This window comes from Podarcis filfolensis, assembly GCF_964270895.1.
Source record: "Podarcis filfolensis genome assembly, chromosome: 5".
NCBI lineage: Eukaryota > Metazoa > Chordata > Lepidosauria > Squamata > Lacertidae > Podarcis > Podarcis filfolensis.
The window spans coordinates 64921512-64948757 of record NC_139608.1 but is presented as its reverse complement, the minus strand read 5'-3'; the positions used below and the strand labels follow the sequence as shown (position 1 = coordinate 64948757).

The following is a 27246-nucleotide window of genomic DNA, read 5'->3' as shown; positions in this document are numbered from 1 at the left end:
TGTATTGCAACTTTTATTTCAGATGTGCTGAAAGACATTATGACACCGCCAAATTTAACTGCAGAGGTATGCCTGTTCTTTCATATTATTTCTTCTAAACTAAGAAGCAAAATGGATTGCAAGTGATTAGAGAGGGATGTTGCTAATGTAGCAAGCCACAGATTTCCTGTTAATTTGATATCCAGTAATTTCTGTGTTGGCCCCAGACAGTAAATAATGATTAGGAAAGGAATTTATCTTTTCAATGAATCAATTTTTCCTGTTCTATATCATTCAAAATTTATTCGGAAGAGACTTGTACTTGGCAAGGACTGACATTCTCATGTATGGATACTAAGTACAATGTCTGTGCATAAAGCACTGTGTTTTCTCAGGTGTCAGTCACCTGATGTCATTATGACATCAAACGATTACTTGTGGGTCCTGCCCACCTGTCAAGTTGACCCGCGGAATGGAGGAAGATAAAAATCTGGCATACCCAGCCAAAAAGGAGCCCCACCCCACCCTGTGTTAAACGGTAGTGAAGACTTTTTGGGTATAACAGTATGGCTATAACAGGCTGCTCTATGTACTGCAGTCTCTCTATAAATTTTTGATAATATAAATTACTGATTTTTGGCTGGCTCTGTTTCATTCCACGACCAAATTATGACATACCAAGCTCTGTGTAGGCCATGAACAGCGTATAGTAGCCCACGTGTGACTTAATTTTTTGCTGCCTTACTGGGATTCCCAAACACTTGGCAGGTCATAATAAATGCCTGATGGGCTGCATTTGCCATGGTATGTGACAAATTACACAAGCCTTTAATAGATGATTGCTTATGTAATTTGTATACTGTAAATCCTATAATGATTAAAACATCTAATATTGATATGTTAGATTTAACAGTAATCTGACTCTTGACTAATCAGTACACTCTGTTTTATAGTTGCACAGTATCCTTTTGAAGACCATAATCCGCCGCAGCTGGAGCTTATCAAACCTTTTTGTGAAGATCTTGACCAATGGCTTAGTGAAGATGGCAGTCATGTTGCAGCAATCCACTGTAAAGCTGGAAAGGGACGAACTGGTGTAATGATTTGTGCATATTTGTTACATCGAGGAAGATTTCAGAAGGCACAAGAAGCCCTAGATTTCTATGGGGAAGTAAGGACCAGAGATAAAAAGGTAAGAAGCTTGATTTTCCTACATATGCATTATCCCTTTATTTGTAAATCAGTTGTGTAGGGTATCTTGAAACTGGTGGGTGGTTTGTTTTTTGTTTGCTTTTTTGACATGCTTATGTTTCTGCCATGAATGTACAGTAATTCTAAAAATGGTACCATTTTTTAGATTTTTTCTTCCACAAATGTAGTCCGCAACCTTTGCCAATAAAAGGTTGGGGGAGAGGAAACTCAGCCTTAGGTATGGGCAAAATAAAAAAATTCCTTCCAATAGCACTTTAGAGACCAACTAAGTTTGTTATTGGTATGAGCTTTCATGTGCATGCACACTTTTTCAGATACTTCTTCAGATACCTCCAGATACCTCCAGATAGTTGGTCTCTAAGGTGCTACTGGAAGTAATTTTTTATTTTTATTTTTTATTTTCCCCCGACTACGGCAGACCAACATGGGCAGTCATGGGCAGGAATTCTGTTCCAAGATGGCGGCGCGTTCATACGCTGCGGCTCTGAGCTCCCAATACCTCACCTACTCACGCACAAAACTGGTAAACATCGGGCTCACAAGAAAAATAGAGATAACTAGAGAGTTTCAAAGGTCTCACTGTATACCAAACTGCATAGTAAGACCTTCAGGATCTCTATGGATTGTCGACGGGAGGGGGAAGTGCCGAAAGAAGCGAAAGAGAAAAGAGCGAAAGCAAAAACGTGGTTGCAGAGCTGGTCTGTTAACCCGGCTTCGAGAAAGACCCACGAGACCAGCACTGCCAAGTGTCTTCCTGACCAACACTAGATCTCTCGTCCACAAAATTGACCAACTGCAGCTGCTGATGGCAGCAAACAAGCTTCTTTGTGAGAGCTGTGTGGTAATTATTACAGAAACTTGGCTACATTCAGCAGTACCGGATGCGGCAGTTGAGCTGATAAATCGAATAATTTATCGCTCTGATAGAAATGATAATTCTGGTAAAGCTAGGGGCGGAGGAGTCTGTATTTACATACACAATGGTTGGTGCGTTAACAGCAAAGTAGCTTACAAGTATTGCTCCCCAGATCTAGAATTGATGGCAGTTACATGTCGGCCATTTTATTTGCCTAGAGAAGTAACTGTCATAATTATTATAGCTGTTTATATTCCATCCGATGCTAATATCGGTGCAGCACTTTCTAAGCTATATGACGTCATCTCCAAGCAGCAGCATATCCACCCAAAGGGCGCCGTTGTTGTGGCAGGGGACTTCAATCAAATCTGCCTAAAGACGGTTTTTCCTAAGTTTGAACAGTTTGTGAAATTTCCCACTAGAGGACAGAATATTCTAGATCTCGCGTATTCCAATTTCAAACAGGCATACAGGGCAATCCCCTCCCCCCACTTAGGCTCATCCAACCATTCTTCAGTTTTTCTATGTCTGAAGTACATCCCTCTCAGGAGAAGAATTCAGTCAGTTATAAAAACAGTTAGAATTTGGCCAGAGGGTGCTCTTAGTCAGCTCCAGGATTGTTTTGAGAGCACTGATTGGAGCGTGTTTGAACATCAAGATCTGCATAGATACACAGATGCTATACTCTCCTATATTAAAGTGTGCATCTAACATCGCAGAGATGCATTAGACTCTATGGGAACTGTAAACCATGGATGACTGCTGAAGTAAGAGGACTCCTGAAAATCTGGGATTCTGCCTTTAAGACAGGGAATATAGACATATACAGAGAGGTGAGAATAAATCTCAAAAAAGGCATTAAGGCAGCAAAACAACAGTATAAGCTTAAGGTGGAAAATTACTTAGCTGATAACATCATGAAACAAGTGTGGCAACGACTGCAGCACCTAACCAACTACAAGGGCAATACAAGGAACATGGTTAAGACTGATGCCTCATTGGCAGAGGAACTGAACACCTTCTTTGCTCAGGGTGCGGTTGGTTGGGTTTTATCTTCTAGGGATAATTACCCTATCAAACTTTCACCTCTTCCCCATACCATTCCGACCCAAGAGTCCTGGCCCAGAGATGAGATGACTTGTTATTGAGGAGATCTTACCCCTCTATTGGGGAGGCTAGTATGGGGTCTGGGACTCCCACTATTGAAGGGCTAGGGAAGAATGGTGGTGGGGCTAAATATCACTATATTTTGAGATGCAGTGATGCTCAAACCCCTTCCAGTCTACGCCCCTTCCCAAAGGACAAGGGTAGGGCGAGCAGGGATTACCAACCTCCGTCATTGGTGTTGTGCAATGGCAGGTCCATAGGCAATAAAACCGCCACCATGCGTGACTTTTTTGTTTCGCAGGGGATTGACCTGGCTTGCATGACAGAGACCTGGGTACAGGAAGGCGAAGTAATCTCCCTACATGAGATAACACCTCCAGGTTTCTCTGTCCTCCATCAATCGTGGACTGTGGGTCGGGGGGGAGGAGTAGCGTTATTAATCCGGAAGGATTGCTTTTTCAGGGCTCTGGCACCACTGGCGATCTCCGGCATTGAATGTGTTGGTCTTGTTTGGGGCACCAAGGAGAACTTAGTGTCTGGCTGGTGTACCGACCACCTAGCGCACCGGCAGCCACCCTGTCAGACCTGCTGGAGGTGGCGGCAGGCTGGGCTTTGGAGTTTCCAAACCTTCAACGTCCATGCCAATGCCGCCCCCTCTTCACAGGCTCTGGACCTAGTGACTTCCATGGCAACACTGGGGCTCTCCCAGTTTGTTATGGGCCCGACCCATCAAGCAGGCCACACACTGGATTTGATCTTTGGTGCTGGCATAGATGTGATTATGCTCCCCCCTGTGGAAGTGCCATAGTCTGATCACTACGCTCTGAAAGCCAAGATTGACTTCCAGCTCCTCCCCTGCTTGGGTGGTGAGCCTATTTGGGCTCGCCCGCAAAGAATGATGGATCCTGATAGATTCCGTCTGGCCTTGAGGGACCCTGCTCCTCCTGGCGACTCATTAGATGACCTTGTTGAGGACTGGAATAACCAGCTCTTGGTGGCTATCGATGAGATTGCGCCTAAGCGCCCTCTGCAACCCCATCAAAACCAGGCCCCTTGGTTTATTGAGGAGCTCCGGAAAATGAAGCGGGATCTCAGATGGCTAGAGCGAATATGGCGATGGACTCGTGAGGGAGCTTCAAGAACATCTTATAGGACAGTTATGAAAGCCTATGAGATGGCTGTGAAAGCTGCTAAGAAATCTCACTTCGCAGCTTCCATTGCATCTGCTAGCTCTTGCCCAGCACAACTTTTTAGAATAATTAGGTCAATAACGTCCTTAGGAGGACAACCAAATTTAAGCACATATTCGACCCACAGCTGTGAGGCAATTGCGAGCTTTTTTGCGGAGAAAGTCCTGTTGCTCTGCCATGACCTCCCTGCCAATTTAGATACAGTGACAGAACTGGAGGCCCCTCGACTGTCTTCGGGTCCAGTGTTAGAACATTTTGATTGGATACTCCCTGCTGATGTGGATAGACTCCTCCAAGCTGGTAGGCCCACCGCCTGCCTCCTCGATCTGTGCCCGTCTTGGCTGATTAGAGCGTGCCCAGATATCGCGGGGACCCCCCTAGTTGAAATTATCAATTTGTCCCTTGACACAGGGATATTCCCAGGGGAGCTGAAGGAAGCAATGGTGTGTCCGCTCTTAAAGAAAACTTCACTAGATCCTTTAGATCTATCCAATTACCGCCCAGTTTCAAATCTCCCATATCTGGGTAAGGTAATTGAGAGAGCAGTTGCTGAACAGCTCAGTAGGTTTCTGGACGAAACATCGGCTTTAGATCCATTTCAGTCCGGATTCCGTCCTGGTTTTGCGACCGAGACGGCTCTGGTCGCCCTAACAGATGATCTCCGCAGACAACTGGATCGAGGGGGGTCGGGACTGCTGATTCTTTTAGATTTCTCAGCAGCCTTTGACATGGTCGATCATGATCTTTTGGACCACCGCCTCGCCGATGTGGGGATACAGGGCATAGTCCATAAATGGCTGTGCTCTTTTATCTCTGGTCAGGGAGAGAGGGTGGCACTGGGGAGGGAGTTGTCGCACCACCCCTTGGTGTGTGGAGTGCCGCAGGGCGCAATCCTCTCCCCGATGCTTTTTAACATCTTTATGCGCCCCCTTGCCCAGATTATCCGGAGCTTTGGGCTGGGTTGTCACCAATATGCTGATGACACTCAGCTCTATCTGCTGATGGATGGCCATACTGACTCGATCCCTGACACACTGACCAGATGTTTGGAAGCTGTGGCTGGATGGTTTCGTGGGAGCAGATTGAAACTAAATCCTTCGAAGACAGAGGTCCTCTGGCTGGGTCTGGATAGTATGGGGATGAGGGACCAACTCCCTTCTCTTGCGGGGTCCCAATTAGTGCCATTGCCTTGCGTTAAGAGTTTGGGTGTAATCCTTGACGCCTCCCTTTCCATGGAGGCGCAGGTTACAACAACAGCCAAGGCTGTCCCAGAAACTCCAGCAGGTGCAGAATGCTGCAGCGAGGCTCCTCACAGGGTCTCTGCCATGGGAACATATTCACCCAGTGCTTTTCCAGCTGCATTGGCTCCCGGTGGAGTACAGGGTCAGATTTAAGGTGCTGGTTTTGACCTTTAAAGCCCTTCATGGCCTAGGACCCTCGTACCTACGGGATCGCCTCTCCTGGTATGCCCCACGGAGGACCTTAAGGTCCATATATAGCAACACCCTAGAGGTCCCGGGCCCTATGGAAGTTAGATTAGCCTCAACCAGAGCCAGGGCCTTCTCAACACTGGCTCCGGCCTGGTGGAACGCTCTGTCTCTTGAGACCAGGGCCCTGCGGGATCTGATCTCTTTCTGCAGGGCCTGTAAGACAGAGTTGTTCCACCTGGCCTTTGGCTCAGAATCAGTTTGATTCCCTTCCCCTTCCCCTTTTTCTTTTTCCTTTCTCCTCCTGTGATGAGATTGCTTCCTAATTGTTTTAATATTGTATCTTAATCTTTTAAATTGTATTTTAATCAACTTGTTTTTATTATTGGTTGTTAGCCTCCCTGAGCCCGGTCTTGGCTGGGGAGGGCGGGGTATAAATAAAAATTTATTATTATTATTATTATTATTATTATTATTATTATTGTAGCATCTACACAAGTTCTGCCAAAAGAAGGTAGGTCTTCCGTTCACAGATGCCGAGCCTCTTCTTCCTTCCAACAGCAGCTCAAATGGTCAAATGGAGTGTAGTATAATTGGTATATGATTACTTATTTCAGAATATGAATTTGAGCATGAAGCATGAGAAATAAAGTAGTTGCTGGTGCCCATTGGGACTGGTAGGACAGAAGCCTGGCTGTCCCCACAGTAGGTGGAGCCAGAGCCAATGAAGGGCAGAGCCAACTAATTCTTCCCACCCTCCCCCCAGCTGTGTTCTAGAAGGGCAACACTGAGAGTAAGGAGGAGGAAACTGACAGGCAGGGCCACCTTTCTGATTGGAGGCAAGTAAGCAGGTAGGCAGGACCAGGAAAGGACCATTAGCCCTAACAGACCAGTCTCCACTAGAGAAATATATAATAAAAACATTACAGATTTGACTACAATAATTTTAAGGGTGTTTTGACATTCTACCTTTTTAAATTGTTACCCTATAGGTTCTGTCATACTATATTTTAATCCAAATACTAATTGGCTTTGTGCAGTCCTATATGTAGGAATACACCTGTACAGATTGCCATTGGAACCTAAATAGCTCTCAGAAATTAGGAGCATTGCCTACCAATCATGCAGTAAACTCCCTCATGGGGATCGGAGGCTGTGATTTCCGCTTTAGTTTCTTCCTGACCACACAGGAAATAGCATCAGAAAGGGACCTCTCTTTGGGAGCTCTGTAAGTCTGTTGTGGTGTTTGAATCTCTTAGTTCACCTTTTCATCAACATAGTGGCTTTCATTTTGCTTCTGTAATAATTGAAACCTTACTTTAGAAATTATGTATTTTTTATTAATTGTTTTCATCGTTTATACCCTGCCATTTAGCCAGAAGGGCTCTCACAGCAACTTACAAAATCAGTTCTAAGACATGCTGCAAATGCAGTAGTAAATTCTCAGAGTCATTTACATGGCATCTGCTTGGGAGAGGATCCTGTTGTTGACACAAGTAAGAATGGTCAAACTCACCCAGAAAGCTTAACGTTTATTGGACAAATGCTTTTAGGCTATCATGTGGTCGCACTTTCTTTGTGTTCAACACCCTCTCGCACTCTCTTCTGACGGACACTCATTCTGTGTTGTTCATACAAGCTACAGGGCCCACTTCTTCAAAGACTTACCATCTGTCCTCTGAGTTGTCATGCAAGCCTTCCACTTTTAAGATGATTAGCTTTAAATTTTTGGCATTGAGATATTTTACTTTTTATATCTTGGCATTGAGATTTTTTTTTCTAGATCTGAAGCTATGGAACCTTCCTTCTTTGTTATTTCTAATTCCATGGCCGCTAAATCTCCCTTGATAGCAAATACAAGGTTACTTTCAAATGATTATGATTTGGGAAATGGCATCTGGCTCTACAGTAGTTGGTTGCATTGAGTTTGTAATTTCTCCTTTGAAGATATATCTCCTTGAATAAAAACAACTTTATTTCTGTCCTATCAGGAACTTATGCTGGAATTTATGATTCTCCTCCTCCATGTGTTATCCTTATGACTGAGACATAGGCTGATAGTGAGTAGCCCAAGGTCACCCAGGGAGCTTCATAGTTGTGTGGTGATTTTAACGCTGGTCTCCTACATCCTAGTCCATTTATTATCCCTCCATGTTTTGGAAAGGCAAAGAAGTGAATACATTGGGGTGAGGATTATATTATCAGTAGGGTTGAAAGTTTAGGGCGTGACCTTTTTTAGCAGTTCAGTTTGGCACCTTTAAACAATTCAGGCTCTGGTCCTATCTGGGAGCCAGCCCCATGAAATTTAGTCGGTTTACTTCTGAGCAATGTATGGTTATTGTGACATTAACACACACTCAAAATTGTGACAGCAGGGATCCCTTCTAAATGAAGATTGGACACTTTTCAGTTTGTTTAGGCACTAAGTATGTAACTGCAATGCTTTAGTGTCCACACCTTTGCAAGAGAGGATGGGATAAAACCAAATGGCCCTGCCCATGTCACCTTATTGGTGTCACCTACATCACCTCTTGGGTCATGTCATGTAACCATTGGAGTTAAGCACTTCTCTTTCAAGTCCATTATTTTCAATACACCTCTCACTTCTTATTTCTCCACCTTTCATGTTTGGTGGAGGGGAGTGTGGATATACTTATTAATGCTTGAAAACTTTCCACCCACAAGGTTTGCTTATCTAAGTGCAAACTGCTCTCTCTCTCTGGATTTCTTGATTATTTTCCTCCTAGGGTGCCTCTATGTATAGTACTTAGTAGTGAATCATCTTGATCTTTGATCAAAGTACATGCACTGGCAGGTTGGGCTTCCCATTTGCCTCTGGACAAGATGCTGTGGTTGATATGCCATAGTGAAAAACTTTCTTGTCATATTTAATTTGAGTAGCACACCTGGAGTTTGCTCTTCCATCAGTCATAAGTAAACTCTTGGAACCTATGGTTAAGATAGGGTACAAATTGTGACCCTACAATATTGTTGCTTTGGCACTTACTTCAGCCAGTCATATTAGTGAATTTTCAGCTTTGTATGTTAACTCTTAAAGGTAAAGGGACCCCTGACCATTAGGTCCAGTCGTGACTGACTCTGGGGTTGCAGCGCTCATCTCGCTTTATTGGCCGAGGGAGCTGGCGTACAGCTTCCGGGTCATGTGGCCAGCATGACTAAACCACTTCTGGCGAACCAGAGCAGCGCATGGAAATGCCGTTTACCTTCCCGCTGGAGCGGTACCTATTTATCTACTTGCACTTTGACGTGCTTTTGAACTGTTAGGTTGGCAGGAGCAGGGACCGAGCAACGGGAGCTCACCCCGTCACGGGGATTAAAACTGCTGACCTTCTGATCGGCAAGTCCTAGGCTCTGTGGTTTAACCCACAGCACCACCCACGTCCCATGTTAACTCTTACCTGCTTTTAATCCACTAATTTCATGATTTTCACAACAGTTACTCTCAACGTTTTTCCTCCTCTAAGGTTTCTGGGGAAGAACATGCTGTTGTGCTTGAACTTGCAGGAAGTTTTAGCCATCAGTATTGATAGAAACAGATCCTCCCTTAAATTTCACTCCCTCTTTATTGCTTACGGCAATGGCAAAACTTAACTCATTTGATTGTAAGTACAGTAGAGTAGGTGGCGCTGTGGGTAGTAGGGTGGCGCTGTAGGTAAAACCTCAGTGCCTAGGACTTGCTGATCGTAAGGTCGGCGGTTCGAATCCCCACAGCGGGGTGAGTTCCCGTTGTTTGTCCCCAGCTCCTGCCCACCTAGCAGTTCAAAAGCACCCCTAAGTGCAAGTAGATAAATAGGTACCGCTTTATAGCGGGAAGGTAAACGGCGTTTCCGTGTGTGGCACTGGTGCTGGCTCGTCAGTTGCAGCTTCGTCATGCTGGCCACTTGACCCGGAAGTGTCTTCGGACGGCGCCGGCTCCCGGCCTCTTGAGCGAGATGAGCGCGCAACCCTAGAGTCGGTCACGACTGGCCCGTATGGGCAGGGGTACCTTTACCTTTAATTTACCGTAGAGTTTGGAAACTAGCATATGTTCCTACTATTAGGGATATCAGCTTGTACTCCTACTGTTAGGGATATCACTAACATGAATAATTGCTTATATCTGAAATATCTTTCCACTTGTTATTATCTTTACTGGTTGATCAGCTTTATTTGGTTCTAGACAACATTTTTGCATCTTGATAGACCTGCCTGTACTGTATCTGATCAGTACAGAGGTAGTTGTAAGCATCTTTGAAATTTGGGTGCTGCAGTACTTTGTTCTTAGAGTATAGAACTTGCATGGTTGCTTCTTGTATCAATTCGGTATTATTTGGACATGGTTACTTTCCATTAGCAAGTTGAGAGACCTAGGCTGGTAGGGCATGGTCTGGTGTGTGAAATAGTGCTTGATCGTCATAGTATATCAATCTTTATAGAGCTGCTGAGAGGTGGAAAAGCAGTAACCCTATTCAGATTCACCTTGAAAAACATGAGGCATCATGGTGCTAGTGTTCTTGTACAAAGTCTTATATTAATTGCACTAGCATTATAAAATCCAAGGAGCCGTATTTAATTACCCATGATCTCTGAGCAGGCAAGGGCTTCAGGAGGTAACTGGAGTTCTTTAACTTTCTCTTCTTCCATAGCATTGCAGCCTATGAAGAATACGGGCTTCTCCACTGCAATATATTTCGGAGGATAACAGGGTTAATCCTCCAAGCTACCTTTCTTAATAGGTTTCATACCTGGAAGCTCTTTAATTCTCTCCACCTTCCCATCCCCTGGTAGCTCTGAACTTCGCAACTATTTCTTTTCACATGGGGTCCAGTAACATTTTTATGCTTTCACTTAGGTCCCTGTTCTCTGTAGTGCTAGTTCAATACATTTCCTGTTGATCTTGCTCATGGGAGGGGAGCGGGGGAATAGGATATGTATGTATTTGGTATTGTGACATAAGGAATTTATTGTAAATACAGTGTTTTGCTTGGAGCCTTGAGGTTTTTGCAGAATTGAGCTGCTTTTTAAAGGGCCTAAAAAGGTTCAGAATTAATCTTGCTTTAGTAGGCTGAACATCAAAACAAATGGAAAATCTCTGAATGTTACAGGTATCAATATTTTTCTCTTCATTTGGAATGCAGAATTGAGGGTACCTTGCTGGAGTTGGATTGTGTATATACCCTCAGAAGTGGATGGTTAAGTCAGTGTTATCAGAGTTGAGTTGTCATTTTCAGTACATTAATGTACTGCTATTTAGTGGTTTTCTACAGGTGATATCCTTGGTTCAACATTCTGGCTTGAGGTTTTTTTTTGTCTGAAGTTTTAGTGTTGCATTTATGTTTGGGGAGAACAACAATGACTTACAGCTTGAAAAAGAAATCAGTTACATGTGAAGAAGAATCTGGAGGATAGAAATGTAAGAACTGTGAAAGTTAATGAGAGAAATTTTCCAGTGATTTTTGTTTCATTTGGATGCAGTTTGGCAAGAGTGAGTCTGAACACTTTACGTAACTATACCTGAATGTATTGATGCTCAGCACTGGTTAAGGTCAAAATGATTTTCTAAACGTTTATTGAATATATGTAAAATAATTCTTTACAGCTGAAAACGCTGGCAGCATTAAGATAAATTCAACAGTGTAAATAAGTCTTGAAGGATGCAATAATGGAATACTGATTGGTATAGTTTTTGTAAAATATGCAGGGATTTAAGATATGTAAAATGAACCATGGAAAGAGAAGAACGGAAGTCACTGATATCTTAAGGATTTAAAATGAGTATTTGAAATTGTAAAACAGAAAATTTAATAAAAACAAACAACATGATTTTCTAGTTTCTAATCTCAATAAATACCTTGTTTCATTTTGGGCTGAATAGAATCAACATTTGTTTTGCGTTGTACCATGTAAATGGCTTACAGTATTGAACAAATATGGCATAGATTACGAGAACTACCCCTTGTTTAAAATAAATTGTTTTCAGTATACCAAAATATTTTGTATGTGCTGCAAAGTTCGGTCATTAATATATTTAGCTATATTCCAAACTTCTGAAAAATGACTGGTGTGTTTAGAAACTGGAAAAGGACATGTCTCTGAATAGAAAATTCTGAAAAATAGTTACTTCATTATAGAAGGAAAAAGCCTCCATAGTTTACAATGCAGATGCTTTCATGTGCATGCAGATCAAAGTATAGTGCAGAATGGAAAAATAATGTACAGTCCTGGTTTTGAAAACAGCTTTACGATTCTCAGTATTGGTTTGCAAAGGAAAAGGATAGTGGTTATACTATAACTTTCAGCTCTCATGATCAGAATTGGACCTGTTGCAAATAATCCATCCTATTCTCTGTGTGGAATATATATGAATTTAGGCCTATATTCAGATAAACTATGACAACTCAGCTGTGATTTCCATGACTAAAACAGTTGACTGCACTTTTATTTGTTTTAAGGACTGGTACTTATTTCCATACAATAATAGGAGCATGATGACTAGTCATAGTTGGTGATGTGTAGTCTGTTTTGAACAACTGAACTGGAACTCAATCTTCTGTATTAGTATTTTTATACATGGTAAAGTAGAGAAAAGCATAAGATCAGTGGAGTCTAGTAGAATAAATTAGTGTTATCTTGATGCTTTCTGTGGATACTTCCTGCTACCATTTAAAATATCAGAACTACAGGGCCTGCTGAAATTTCTCCTTCTGCCCATTTCTTCTTATATTTCTACTTCTTATAATGAACTACTTATGTATTTTTGCATGTAACTTTGCTGCAATGGAAGACAGGACCTGGATAATCCACTATTTAATTAACCCCACCCAATGGACTAGAATGTGGTCTAAATCTCCCTTTTAGTCCATCTCAGCCAAAAGAAGGGAACTCACCCTGAAACTCACCTACAGGTGGTACTTAACACTATGGAAACAGGCGCTGATATGCCCAGGAACCTCACCAAAATGTTGGAGAGATTGCAGCTCCACAGGCACATACCTCCACATGTGGTGGGAACGCCCCCAAATCCAACTCTTCTGGACAGCAGTCCTACAAGAAATATGCCAGATAACTAAACCAGTTTTAGAACTCAACCCAGAACTGGCACTACAGAACACCTTCCAAGACCATAATGACATTATACACATTTTACCCACCTACTCTCAGCAGCTAGAAGCCTCATAGCCAGACACTGGAGAGACCTGTCGGGGTGAACATGGACCAGTGGTACCAAATCATATGGGAAACAGCCTTGCTAGAAAAGCTAACCAATAAACTGGAACTGACACGGGGACAAATAGAAGAGGGCGCCTTCACCCCGATATGGCTCCACTTCATCACATACATAGCCCAGCAAGACAAGAAGAACCCACCAACAGCAATACAAATCAGCCTGGCTTACTTGACCCAGCAAGCCGCCCCCCATGCAAACACACCCCATTGCAACTAATCACAGACCCTGGGCCTCCAAAGTCTCTCACTACCAAGGAAAAGTAACAAGTGAATAGAAAGATAACCCATCTAGTTGATGCTGACACAAAACCCCGCACATACACTGTAAAAAAATAGAAATTTCACCACCACCCCTCCTCTCTCCGCTCTTCTTCCTGACCTTATACTGTTCTCAACACTAATATCTCATAACAAAGGTAAATGATCTGTAGAAAAGACTGTACAACTTGTAAAAAGAGACAAGACATGTACTTTTGTAAACCAAGAAAATCTTTAATAATAATAAAAACTAACTATTGTAGGCAACCAGTCTTTTATGCAGCATCATGACAGAATATGGAATTAAACTGTTATAAAAGAAGTTCAAGAAACATTGAATATATATAGAAAACCATTCCAAGATTTAATGGGAAAGCATTTACTGATAGCTTTTTTCTTTTCTTTTTGGTTACATTTAATTTTATAACATGCTAATGTTTAAGTGCTCTCATACTGTCTTTGAAGTGTACGTATTAAGGAGCATAGGAATTAATTGAGCGATAAGATTCATATTCAGAAATCTATGAAAGTCAAGTAACAAAGCGTGAAAAATGGCATAATAATAATAATAATAATAATAATAATAATAATAATAATAATAATAATTTATTATTTGTACCCCGCCCATCTGGCTGGGTTTCCCCAGCCACTCTGGGCAGCTTCCAACAAAGATGAAAAATACACTAAAATGTCACATATTAAAAACTTCCCTGAACAGGGCTGCCTTCAGAAGTCTTCTGAATGTCAGGTAGTTGTTTATCGCTTTGACATCTGATGGGAGGGCGTTCCACAGGGCGGAACATGATTAGCATTCTTGATCTCATATTTATTTATTTATTTATTTATTTAGGGAGTAACTATTCCCAGTCAGAGGCGCTATGTATATTACTATAGCTACCTGTTAAAGAATCATCTGGATTACAGACCAGTGGCCCTCCTGTTTCATAAGATGATGTTTGAAACTATTCCGATGTTTAGTGGCGGCACTTGCAGTAAGTATCTTTTTAAACATTTTTACTGTGAGAGGTTGTCTTCTAATATTTGTATTTACATCTGTTCACTGTTGCTCTCATTTCATAACCACTTTAATATTGGCAGAGTTAGCCATGTCTATAGACTAAGGGTCAGAGTCAACTAGCCTGGTGCACAGTGGCAGCTAGTGTAAGGACTTACACTAGCACAACTGGGCTTTCCTCCTCTGTGCCCCCCACCTCCCTCAGATCCTCTCTGGAGGGTCAGGAGACACCTAAAACAGCACATGGGAGGAGAGGGGAGGCCATTTGTCTGGCAAGTAAAAATGCTTGTGTTGATGGAACTACCGCCTTAGTACAACGTTAAATTCCATTTTCTCTCTTCCCTCCCTGCCTGCTAAAGAAATTGGCTGGAGTATTCATTTGTTCACCTAAATGCTTCATTACATTTTTTTTCTGTCGCTTCTCCTTTCTAGTTTAGTTTGTAATTCAGAATGAATTATGAAATTCCCACTCTACATTCCATGTTAGAGGCACACAGCCTAATCATATGCATGTTTAAGCTGCTCGAAAATAAGTACCAATGAGTTGAATAGAGCTTATTCCCACATATGTATGCATAGGATTGTTGTCTTGGTCAGCAAGCTTATTTTGCTTTTGCCCAAATTCTTGGACAGGCAAGGTAAGACCTTTCCATACTAGCCTTTAGTTCAAGCCATAAATTCTCATTACTGTATTTTCTGGTTTTTAAAAAACTTAACATCATATCATAATATACATAATTGGTGAGAAGATACTGAGAAGCTTTAGAGGTGAGAAGATGGGCTCTCAAGAGAGAAGCTTGTAGCTGTTTTGTTACTCCCTGGTCCTTTTTGCTGCTGCACCAAGCCAGGAATTGGCTTAGTGTGTCGTCTGACCCATGGCTTATAGTTAAACTCTGTCCTCAGTAAACACAAGCTGTGTTAGAAGGGGAAAAGGAATGAGCTCCCCTGCCACATGGATACTTGGCAGCAAGAATACCTAATTTTTAAGAGATTCAGTATCTTTACACGTGTAATTTGACAATTTGACAAGAGCTTAATTTGTTTCAACTCTATTATATTAACTGTTTGCATTAATTTAAACTTGTATGTGATCAAGTATATAGAACAAACTTTCTTCCCAGTTTAGAAAAGCATAACTGATTCTTAACAATACTTTGCTGCTATGAGTCTGAAGTGAGCAAACTAGTTTGGCCTTCACATAGTACCAGTAAGCCATAGCTTTGCTTGCCATTATGCAAACCAGGCCATTATATTAAATCTGTGGTTCTGTTGAGTAGTTCTGTTCCTTGGTTGGCTAGACGTTTTCTAGCTAATTCAGCTGATTAAATTGCCAGTCACTTGCGTTCTAGTTGAGGCTCACTGTATTAACATTCTTCTATAGAAGGGACGCGGGTGGCGCTGTGGGTAAAACCTCAGCGCCTAGGACTTGCCGATCATCAGGTCGGCGGTTCGAATCCCCGTGACGGGGTGCGCTCCCGCCGTTCGGTCCCAGCGCCTGCCAACCTAGCAGTTCGAAAGCACCTTCGGGTGCAAGTAGATAAATAGGGACCGCTTACCAGCGGGAAGGTAAACGGCGTTCCGTGTGCTGCGCTGGCTCGCCAGATGCAGCTTGTCACGCTGGCCACGTGACCCGGAAGTGTCTGCGGACAGCGCTGGCTCCCGGCCTATAGAGTGAGATGAGTGCACAACCCTAGAGTCTGGCAAGACTGGCCCGTACGGGCAGGGGTACCTTTACCTTTATAGAAGGCTCTTAAGTAATCCAGTGCTAGATTGATGTATGTATTGAAAATGTCACTGTTCACAACAGACTTAACTTGGAATGGTTGACTGCTTAGTATAACAACATTCATATTGATAGTCATGACTCAAACGCTTTAAAAATACTTGCTTCAGGTAAGTGTCTTTCTAATTCTGGACTTCAAATTAATTTTAAACTGCTTGGCTATTTTTATCTTGCAGATCCTCAGTTTGTGGTCTACCAACTTAAGGTAAAGATATTCACCTCCTCTTCAGGACCCCCAAGACGTGAAGACAAATACATGTACTTCGAATTCCCTCAGCCATTGCCAGTGTGTGGTGATATCAAGGTGGAATTCTTCCATAAGCAAAACAAGATGTTGAAAAAGGTGTGTTTGTTTTAATCTGAGAAAATATTGATTCCAACCCCCCCCCCCCAATTCCATGCAGTTCAGTCTGCTATTGGTGGCTTTAGGCATTCTACCAAAGTGATAAGGAAGGAGATATGACTCACTCATGCTTTTCTTGTCATTGCTTCTGGATATTGTGTGAAAGGGGACAATGTATATATGCCATCTGCCCACTTAGTATTGTATCAAATGTTATAGGAGGTCAGTGCAGATGACTGATTTCTGCTTTGTTTTCCATGACTTTACCTTAGAGATGTGGACTACCACATTTTGCACTATCTGAAGTTTCCAAACCATCAGTTGCTGAAGTCTTTAGCTTATATATTCATGAATGGTGGTTGTTGAGCCCAAATCAGAAAGAATGGCAACTTGCTAATTAGGTGGTTAAATGTTTCTAAATGCTTCAGTGGACCCACAAGTGCTTCAAGTCTGAGGGTCAAATCGAATATTATGGCAGGCTGCTGCTCACATGTCTGCCCTATTTATATGTAAAGAATTAGGGTAGGATAGGTCTAATCTTAGCATAAAAGGGAACATGCTGTACAGTCTTATCTTCTTTTGCTGTTATCATCTGAGCAACCTTTTGTGAAAAATGAGATTGCAGGGCTGAAGCCCAAACATTGCAAGTGGTACCAGTAGTACTGGGCTTGTAAACTGGGGTTTCCCAGCCTTTTCCCACAGCTACAGTCCATTCCCCTTGCCACAGAAAAGCTGTTCTTTGTAGTCAGAGGATATTGGCATGAGATATTGCAATTTTACAAGCTTCTCTGCAGTAATCTCAAGAGGGACTTTGTTAAAAGTCTTACTGAAATCAAGATACACTGCATCCACAGTGTTCCCCTGATCCACCTAGCTTGTAACTTTATAATTAATAATAATAATAATAATAATAATAATAATAATAATAATAATAATTGTCTGGCATGACTTGTTTTTGAGAAACTGATGCTGGGTCTTAGTAATAACAGCATCCTTTTCTAAGTGCTCACAGACTGACCATTTAATTATTTGTTCTACAACATTTCCTAGTATTTATGTCAAGCTGACCGGTTGGTAGTTAGTTTTTCTAACTACCAGTCAGCATTTCTTAACAGAAATGAGCAAAAACACTGAAACATAATTTCGTAGGACGAGGTTGGCTCAACTGTACCCAGTTTTTCAGCCTGTGCTAATTGAGCTGCTTTGAACAAAAGTAACTTTTGTTTTTGAACTGGCTTCAGATGTATTGCATTAGCAGAATGTGTTCTGGGATGGAAGCAGCCCAGTTGCACTAGATCATTGGGAGCACTTTTGAACTGTGCTTCGGTACAGTCGTACCACCTGCAAAGGAAGCTTTCTTTGCTGCTGGTTTTTGCACAATGAGAGTATTTTTTAAAAAGATGTTGCTATAATTGGCTTCAGCACAAATAGAATACAATTTGCATTTCTAGTAAGTTTCATTCCTATTTTTAGCAACCTCTTGTATCCTATATACCAGAGTGTCCTCTGCCACTGTAATAATGAGATATAGTTGCAGCCAAGATTTTTCACCCAGATCATCAACAGTTATCCAAATCAGTAATTCCTAAATAATTCTGGAATCTAGTTATGTTGGTCTGCCATTAGAGATTTGTGGACTTACCTGGCTTTATGCCCTGAAAGCACAGATGAGTGGGCATTTAAGACATTAGAAGGTTATGATCCTGACTATCACAATGATGTCTTAATACACATAACTACTTGGAATGTGGGTCGCGGATGGCGCTGTGGGTAAAACCTCAGTGCCTAGGACTTGCCGATCGTATGGTCGGCGGTTCGAATCCCCGAGGCGGGGTGAGCTCCCGTCTTTCGGTCCCAGCTCCTGCCCACCTAGCAGTTCGAAAGCACCCCTAAGTGCAAGTAGATAAATAGGTACCGCTCTATAGCGGGAAGGTAAAAGGCGTTTCCGTGTGCTGCGCTGGTGCTGGCTCGCCAGAGCAGCTTCGTCACGCTGGCCACGTGACCCGGAAGTGTCTCCGGATAGCGCTGGCCCCCGGCCTCTTAAGTGAGATGGGCGCACAACCCTAGAGTCGGACACGACTGGCCTGTACGGGCAGGGGTACCTTTACCTTTTACTTGGAATGTAATCTGCCCTCTTGCATACATGACTACCTTGTATATATACAGGTGAAACTCGGAAAATTAGAATATTGTGGAAAAGTTCATTTATTTCAGTAATTCAACTTAAAAGGTGAAACTAATATATGAGATAGATTCATGACATGCAAAGCGAGATATGTTAAGCTTTTATTTGTTATAATTGTGATGTTTATGGCGTACAGCTGATGAAAACCCCAAATTAACAATCTCAGAAAATTAGAATATTAAATGAAATCAGCCTGGACTTAATGAAGCACAGTGGACCAACACCAGCTGATGACATGGCTCCCCAAATCAACGCAGACTGTGAAAACTTCACATTGGACCTCCAGCATCTGGCATTGTGTGCCTCCCCATTCTTCCTCCAGACTCTGGGTCCTTGGTTTCCAAATGAGATGCAAAAGCTGCTCTCATCAGAAAAGAGATTTAGGGAGCCATGTCATCAGCTGGTGTTGGTCCACTGTGCTTCATTAAGTCCAGGGTCAACGTAGCCGTCTATCAGGAGATTTTGGAGCACTTCATGGTTCCTTCCGCAGACGAGCTTTATGGGGATGCTGATTTCATTTTCCAGCAGGACTTTGTCACCTGCCCACACTGCCAAAAGTAGCAAAATCTGGTTCAATGCCCATGGGATTACTGTGCTTGATTGGCCAGCAAACTCGCCTGACCTGAACCCCATAGAAAATCTATGGGGCATTGCCAAGAGAAAGATGAGAGACATGAGACCGAGCAATGCAGAAGAGCTGAAGGCTGCTATTGAAGCTTCCTGGTCTTCCATAACACCTCAGCAGTGCCACAGGCTGATAGCATCCATGCCATGCCGCATTGAGGCAGTAATTGATGCAAAAGGGGCCCAAACCAAGTACTGAGTACATGCACATGCTTCTACTTCTCAGAGGTCCAATATTGCTCTATTTGCATTCCTTGTTTTGCTGATTTCATTTAATATTCTAATTTTCTGAGATTGTTAATTTGGGGTTTTCATCAGCTATATGCCATAAACATCACAATTATAACAAATAAAGGCTTGACATATCTCGCTTTGCATGTCATGAATCTATCTCATATATTAGTTTAACCTTTTAAGTTGAATTACTGAAATAAATGAACTATTCCACAATATTCTAATTTTCTGAGTTTCACTTGTAGAAAAGCAGTACAAAAGACTTCTAAATCTTGCAGATACAATTTATTGAGCAGTTGTAGGTTGAGTAGGTGCTCGGTTTAGCAGCCTTTTCATAGAATCCCCAGACCAGGAAAGTAAATATAGAAGTGTAGAATCATTTCTGTTTTTTCTATGATCCTTTCAGTATAGAACTATGAAACATCTGTCTAAAACAATCAGCACAAACTTTTTTTGGAGGGACGGGATGGCAATAGCTTTCTAGTGGAGTGTAAGGCAACATCTTGTTCTTTATCTTCTTTAACATTACTGTAACAGCAAAGTTACTCCTTATAGAAACAATGTTTCTTTAATATGGCAACTTGTTATGCTTTCCTTGCACTGATGAAAAGCAGGTTGTCTCCTTTTTCAACTTAAAAGGCAGAATATACATGTGAGAAAACGAACAGTTTCTTATAGGAAGTATATCATGGAAAACATTTCTTGAAGGGAATTTGACTATAGCAATGGATAATTTCAGTATCCCCATTGTGGTTAATTTTATTCCTCGGTTAATGGGTACTTTCGTTTCTTACCAATTACAGCTACCACTAGCAGTTTCTAATCTACCATACAGACTTTCATGGATGTTTAACATCAGTAGACACACATATCAGAGGTTGTGAATGTTTTGTTTTGTACTAGGCCTGTTTTAATTGTACTTGTACAGAGTGGTGGTACTTAGTTGACGTGATCCTTAATTGTTGGAAAGGCCTCTAATGAATTGCATCTGATGCTGCCACATCTTGTAACCTCCAGGCCTGGATTATGAACCCTGGTTTATAGTGCTCGCTTTTTAATAAGAGGGTGAGCATTACAGTCACTGCATTCTTTTTTAGTGCATGGTTGAATATGAGTGAGAGAACTCAAATCTTTCTCCTTCCCTTCCAACTGCCATCCATACCTTTTTCTGCACCTATTCATTCACTTGACGGTGGTGGCTGCTGCAGCAGTAGCAAAGGAAGATCTATCTCTTCCTGCTCCTCCAGTGGCACTGGTGTGATGCTGTACCAGTAAACTATGTACCAGCACTTGTATAAAGTGGATATACAGCTTACCTTCTGCTGGAAAAGGAAGCTGAGGATGGAGGTGACCCCATCACAACCTCATTGCAATCATCACAAGTTCAACTTATAATTACTCCTGAAATATGTCAAGCCACTGCTCAATTTTTAAGGAAGTGGGAGAGAAGAGGAAGAAAAAGTTCAGTTCCGCAGGCCATAAAGAGTTGGACTGAGGTGGGGTGGGGTTGTGTTAAAATTCTTGCCATGGTAGTTAGAGTTAGGGGGATAGCATGCTCCTAATTCACATGTTTCATCTCATGATTTCGGCTGACCAGATTTCAGGATGTAACAGCTGTGTATACAGGTATACATAAATTCAGAGTGGGAAGAGCATGCAGCGAATTCTAACACATACAGCCTTCTCCCCAAGATTGGAATTTGGGGTATCCTCCCCAATTTTTCATATCTATTGTGTCATCTGCCCTCTTCTCAGAGAAGGCCTTATATTCAGCACTGATCATCTGGTCTTTGTGCCAGTTAGAAAGCTACTTATTATTGCAGTCAATTTTCAAACGGTAAAAAAGAGGAGAAAAGATTTTGAAATTAAGCACTCAACAAAATTTTAATGAATAATCATGCTAGGCATTGGGGCAGCTCTACCAGAAAGGAGGACAGTGGAGGTATATGTGTCAGTGCAGAAATGAAGATGGGGGAAAACTCTCCCCACCATAAAACTTCTTGTGTATCTGTGTTATGTATTTGTGCAGCCAAATTTCAATAGAATATATTCATATTGTGCCATGTTTATGTTATGTTAAAACAAGTTTTTTCTTTTTGTCTCTAGGACAAAATGTTTCATTTCTGGGTAAATACATTCTTCATACCAGGACCAGAAGAAAATTCCGACAAAGTAGAAAACGGAAGTCTTCTTGGAGATCAGGAACTTGATGGGATTTTCAGTACAGAGCGTTCAGATAATGATAAGGAATATCTAATACTTACACTAACAAAAAATGATTTGGACAAGGCAAATAAAGACAAGGCAAATCGTTACTTTTCTCCAAACTTCAAGGTAGGTATATTCAGAGGCATCAAAGAAACTTGAAGTGTACTCAAAGAGATTGAAAGTATGCCATGCATAGTAAATCCGGGGTCTTATTGTACAGTGGTACCTCTGGTTATGAACTTAATTTGTTGCGGAGGTCCGTTCTTAACCTGAAACCGTTCTTAACATGAGGAGCGCTTTCGCTAATGGGGTTTTCCGCTGCTGCCGCGCGACTTCCGCTCGCATCCTGGAACAAAGTTCACAACCAGGAGCATCTAATTCCGGGTTAGCAGAGCTCATTACCCAAAGCGTTCGTAAGGAAGACGGTACGTATCCTGAGGTTCCACTGTATACCTTAAGGGTAAATGTGTGACAACCCAGCAATGAATTTATTTATTTAAAATATTTTTAGCCCACTCTTCATCACAAGTGACCCCAGTGTATGGTACAAAAACACAACTTAAAAATAACATCATTCTGCCCAATAAATATAAAATATGAGTGGCAGCTTCAGAATCAGTATCATAAGATTTCCAGCAGACTGCACTGCTTCTGGGTCATCTTCAAGGGCACCCCATGTAAAGCATGTTATAGTGATCTAACTGGCAGTTACTAGAGCATGAATTACTCTGGCAATCTTACCTTTGAATATCAATAACAGGAAGATGTTCAAATTTGAGAGAATTTTGTGTTAAACTGTTTTATTTGTATGTTAAAACTACTATTACACTGACTTGTTTTCCTCTTTCATTTGTGTTATCCGTATCTGCATACAAATACAGCAAGAGCTGATTTTGGCAGAACCCAAGCTGAATTCTGTTAATTGATGTTTGGTCTATAGTATGTGTGGGGGGGGAATAGCTTCCTTTTATAATTCTATTTCAGAAGCACACATTTAATAAGTACTTTGTTAGACTTTTCTTAAGGTTTCTGGGATCTCGCTAAAATCTTTATCAAAAGTGACCAGATCCTGAGTAGAATAACTGTTAGAATAACTACGAAGAAGCTAAAAATATGAGGCTTTGCCATATTAATAGAAGATTGGATCAGTCAGTCTAGAAGAAATGAAAAATGTAAGATACTAATAAGCCTTGAAATTACTGGTGCTGCCTTAAAAATCCTCAGTTAATCACATAAAGTACTTGCTATTTGGGTTTCTGTTTAGTGTTAATGCTTAGGTTGTGATAATATTCTGCATTCACTTTTCGTGTTCATAACAGTGCTGTGCACAGATGACCACACAAAGAACTACAGATGCAGGGAGCAACCTATTCCTTCTTTTCCAAGCAAATATGGACTGATATCTTTTGTCTTTTTTTCTAGGTGAAGCTATTTTTCACAAAAACAGTAGAAGAGCCATCAAACCCAGAGGCTAGCAGCTCGACTTCAGTAACACCGGATGTTAGTGATAATGAACCTGATCATTATAGGTATTCTGACACCACTGACTCTGATCCAGAGAATGAACCTTTTGACGAAGATCAGCATACACAAATTACAAAAGTCTGAATATTTTTTTTTATTTGGGAAAAAATACCACAAAGAAGAAAACTTGAATAAACTGAATTATGGACCTTTTGAAATGGCAATAGGACATTGTGTCACAATTATCAGTTGTAGGAACAGTTCTTTTCCTGACCAATCTCATTTTGCCCTATGAAGTCTCTGGGCTTGACACTTCTTGTCCAGTTGAAAAAAAAGGTTACGTAGCTATGTTATGTATATACCTTTTCGTGTCAAGAGAACATTTAAACTTCAATTAGGAAAACACAAAGATGGCACTTTCCCATTTGATTCCAGTTTTATAAAAGTGGAGACAGATCTGATGTGTATACGTAGGGAATTTTCCTTTTGTGTTCTGTCACCAATTGAAGTGGCTGTAAAGCTCTTTCTAATACACAGGTTCACATCCTGCCCCTTTCTTTGCACTTATGTGGCAACAGATAAGTCTGCAGTTGGCTTGGAGAAGTAACGGGTTTTACTACATTCAAATGCATGTAATATGGGTAGGAGAGTGGAAAGAGAAGCTCAGAAAGGATTGTTTTGTGCTGGACCCTGGACTGTGTACCATTTCCAGCTTACTTACATGCACCTCTTTAGCATGCTACAGTAATAAATCCTGGACATTTGAGGAATCGCCGCTGTCACTGCTTGTTTGTGCATTTTATTTTTTTTAAAGCATAATGGTGCTAGAAAAGGCAGCTAGAGGGAGTGGTTCTGTATTAGGGGTACAGGAATGAACCTTCTACAGCATCTTAAAAGATCTACAAATGAAGGGATATGAAAATTTGGTTACATGTGAGACACCGTAACAATGACTTAACCATACAAATGTGGAGGCTGTCTACCAGAAATGGGCTTACACAGTTGTTTGTGTGTTACAGTTGCCATGCCCCCAGCTGTGGATGATAAATGTTGAAGTAATATTTTTTCTAAAAAAAGAAAATAAAAAAAAATCCTTGTCTTTCAAACATTTGGAACTGCTATTTCGAATTTCATGGTGTAAAATCCCATTGGTTTATTGGAGTTAAACTTGTTTATTATTGTCCCATTTGAGTAAAAGAATTTGGAATAATCCATTTTTCCTAGTCCGTTAGCATTGATAACAAGGGTATATATGGTAACTAGTCAAGGCAGAACTCAGGCTGAATACCGAACAAAGGGGCAGCATGCTGCTTCAACATTCATTGGTAAATTTGCTCCCTTTTCTAATCTGTGTAGTTGCGTGCCTATAACTTCATATTATTTTTAGTGGAACTTGCGTGTAACTGCACAGGATCATAGCTTTCATCTATTACGTAAACTTTTTTCAAAGCTAATGTTCAGATTTCCTCAGATTCGATCCAGTTCTACAATACCATAGATGGACCTTATTGGCGAGAGGTGACAACCGTGTCACCGTTGACTTTATCCTGCAACTTACGTTGAGCCTGATTTATGTTAAGACAATTTGAAAGCCACATTAGCCAACTAAAAAGTTTGTGCTTTAAGATGTTTGGATGTTGACAGTGTTCGGTGTCTTGTACAGTTCTACTGTGTAACATGGGAGGGTCAGATTGGAAATATTTCAGTGGCCTTTTGCACTGTTCTTCCTTTGGAATGTGAAGGTCTGAATGAGGGTTTGGATTTTGAATGTGTCAGTGGTTCTGAGAAGCCTTGCTTACGTTTTTATGGTATAGTCATTGGAAAAGGAAAATGGTATTATATATATATTATATATATAATATATATTATGCATACTCTCCTATACTTTATTTCAGCTACCATCCCCATAGAACATGGCAAGAATTACTATGACTGAAAGGTTTGAGTCCTAATTAAAACTTTATTTATGACAGTATTCATCATTTAGCTTGAAAATGCATTCTTGTAGGTAATTTCTTGAGTTTCTGGACTGTGTGCTTAAATTCTTGGATGTGCAGCAGCTTACATGTCTGAAATTACTTGAAGGCATCACTTTGACAGGAGCTTACTCTTAGGCCCTGTGCCATCCCTCATCATCTGTAGCCCCATTTAAAATAGTTTGTCACAGTAGTGAAAGGGCAGTTGTATAAAATAGCACCAAGGTTATATGCTGTGGCACAAATTGTAAACTGAAGGGATGTTTACATGCAGCATCAATTGTTTTCAGCTTTAAGGAAAAAGAGTTTGGGGTGCCAGTGTGCAGTTCCATGTTTAAAATTCTAGCAAACGTGCAATATGTTAACGATGCCTGTGGTTGCCACAAAGTGCCTCGTTTACCTTTTTAAAATACTGTTAAAATGTGTCATGCATGCAGATGGAAGGGGTGGAACTGTGCACTAAAAGGAGGCTTTAACTGCAATGTTTGGTAGAGCTGCCTCTTTACTCCGCCAGTTCAAAATTCTCAGTCTGTTTTCATATAGAATATTATATATATATATACATATATATATACACTAAGAAAAAAAGTCTGTTAAGCAGCCTTATTCTGATTCAGCCTCTTCAGATACTATTGTGCTGTGCAACAGTGGCTCTGTGTGTAATGCTATGCACCGAGGATACACAAAACAAGAAAATGACATGTACAGGATAATGTCTCATACAAATCAGATGTCCGTTTGTTATTGTGTTTAACAGCCCTTTATCGTAGTGTTAAAACTCCACTTAAAACTGATTAAAGTCTCATTCTTGTCACTGTGTTGGGTGTATTATTATATGGAAGCACATGGAATAAAATCACTTATATTTCAGTAAAATAATGAAAGGCACATGTGATTAAAAGCCTGGGGATTGCTTAATAGAGACGAACATGTTTAAAAGTATACCCAAATTTCATTGGGGGGGGGGGAAATTGGTGGGGTTTTGACAATTTGTGATTAGACTAGTGTAGGAATATGAATATGACTACATAATTTGGTTTTGTATTTTTGAATCTTCTGTAATAACTTCAGTATGGTGAACTTTTTTCTGGTGCAGGAAAGAGGGTATAGCTTAGTGGGGTAAAGCTCAAGCATTACATGATAAAGTTCTAGGTTAATACAGAGCATATCCTCAATGGCTGTTTTTAGTACTGTAGTTGCAAGGACGAGAAAAACCTGTTTGAGACCTTAGAGCTAAGAAAGACAGTGCTCTGCTAAATAGGCCATTGGTCTAAAATGGTTATTTGGCAACTCCTTTATATCTGTGCAGATCTAGAGCAATTAAACTATTCCTGTTCATTCTAATATACATCTAGCACAGGACAATTTGCACACCTAGCTATTTTCATGGTAAACTGTCAGCCTGAATACATAAATGAAACTTGAACATCCGGGATGGGTTAATTTTGTAGCTTTAAAAATATTACCACCAGAAACAAGTATTTATATCAACCTGTTCCTGTGTAAGAAATCAAATGCTTTGATGCATTGTTTCAGAGGTGACTGCTACTGAACAATCAATTTTTTCCCATTGGTCCAGAATGGTTTTTGATGCTAGTTTTTTGTATTTATTGTGCTCAAAAGAGCCTATTCAGATCTTACAGTGGACACTATATATTGCTTTACCATTTTTTTATAAAGCGTGAAGAAAGGAAACTATATGCTTTTGTTAAATTAGGCCAGATTGTCTAATTTCTAGCGTTGCCATGTTAGTGTTCATTTAATACCTTAAGTTGTGAAAAGCTGTATGGGGCAAAGATTGCTCCTAATTGTCCTAGATCTTTGTACAATACTTTCAGAATAATACGAATGTATGTCTAAAACCACAGAATAGTGTTAATGGAGGCTCAGAGCAGCCTTGTACTGTAACCGTTCCATGTTTACATGAAATGAAAACTGAAAAGTAGAGCCTTATGATACACTTACATTTCAGATTTTTCCCATTTTGTGATGCATAGTCCCAAAATCATGTTGGAGTGCTTGCTTATCTGTTGGTTTAAAAATCCCTAACCTTTCAGTTCTTTCCTACAAGTAGTCAAGCTTTTGATAGTAACACTTGAAGAAGAGAGAGAAAAGACCCATGTATTGCTCATTATATATTACCTGATTTCCCCTTTCA

General features: G+C 40.9%; 1 protein-coding gene across 1 annotated transcript in view; it reads left to right on the top strand.

Moving 5' to 3' along the window:
* PTEN (phosphatase and tensin homolog) overlaps positions 1–25902 on the top strand; it is a 54238-nt gene extending 28336 nt beyond the window's left edge. Inside the window, exons 4-9 of the mRNA XM_083614203.1 lie at positions 23–66; positions 933–1171; positions 14107–14248; positions 16231–16397; positions 21547–21774; positions 23071–25902. Coding sequence (XP_083470329.1) covers positions 23–66; positions 933–1171; positions 14107–14248; positions 16231–16397; positions 21547–21774; positions 23071–23256 — 1006 coding nt within the window. The 3' untranslated portion in view covers positions 23257–25902. The remainder of the gene's footprint in view (positions 1–22; positions 67–932; positions 1172–14106; positions 14249–16230; positions 16398–21546; positions 21775–23070) is intronic.
* Positions 25903–27246: the final 1344 nt, after the last annotated feature.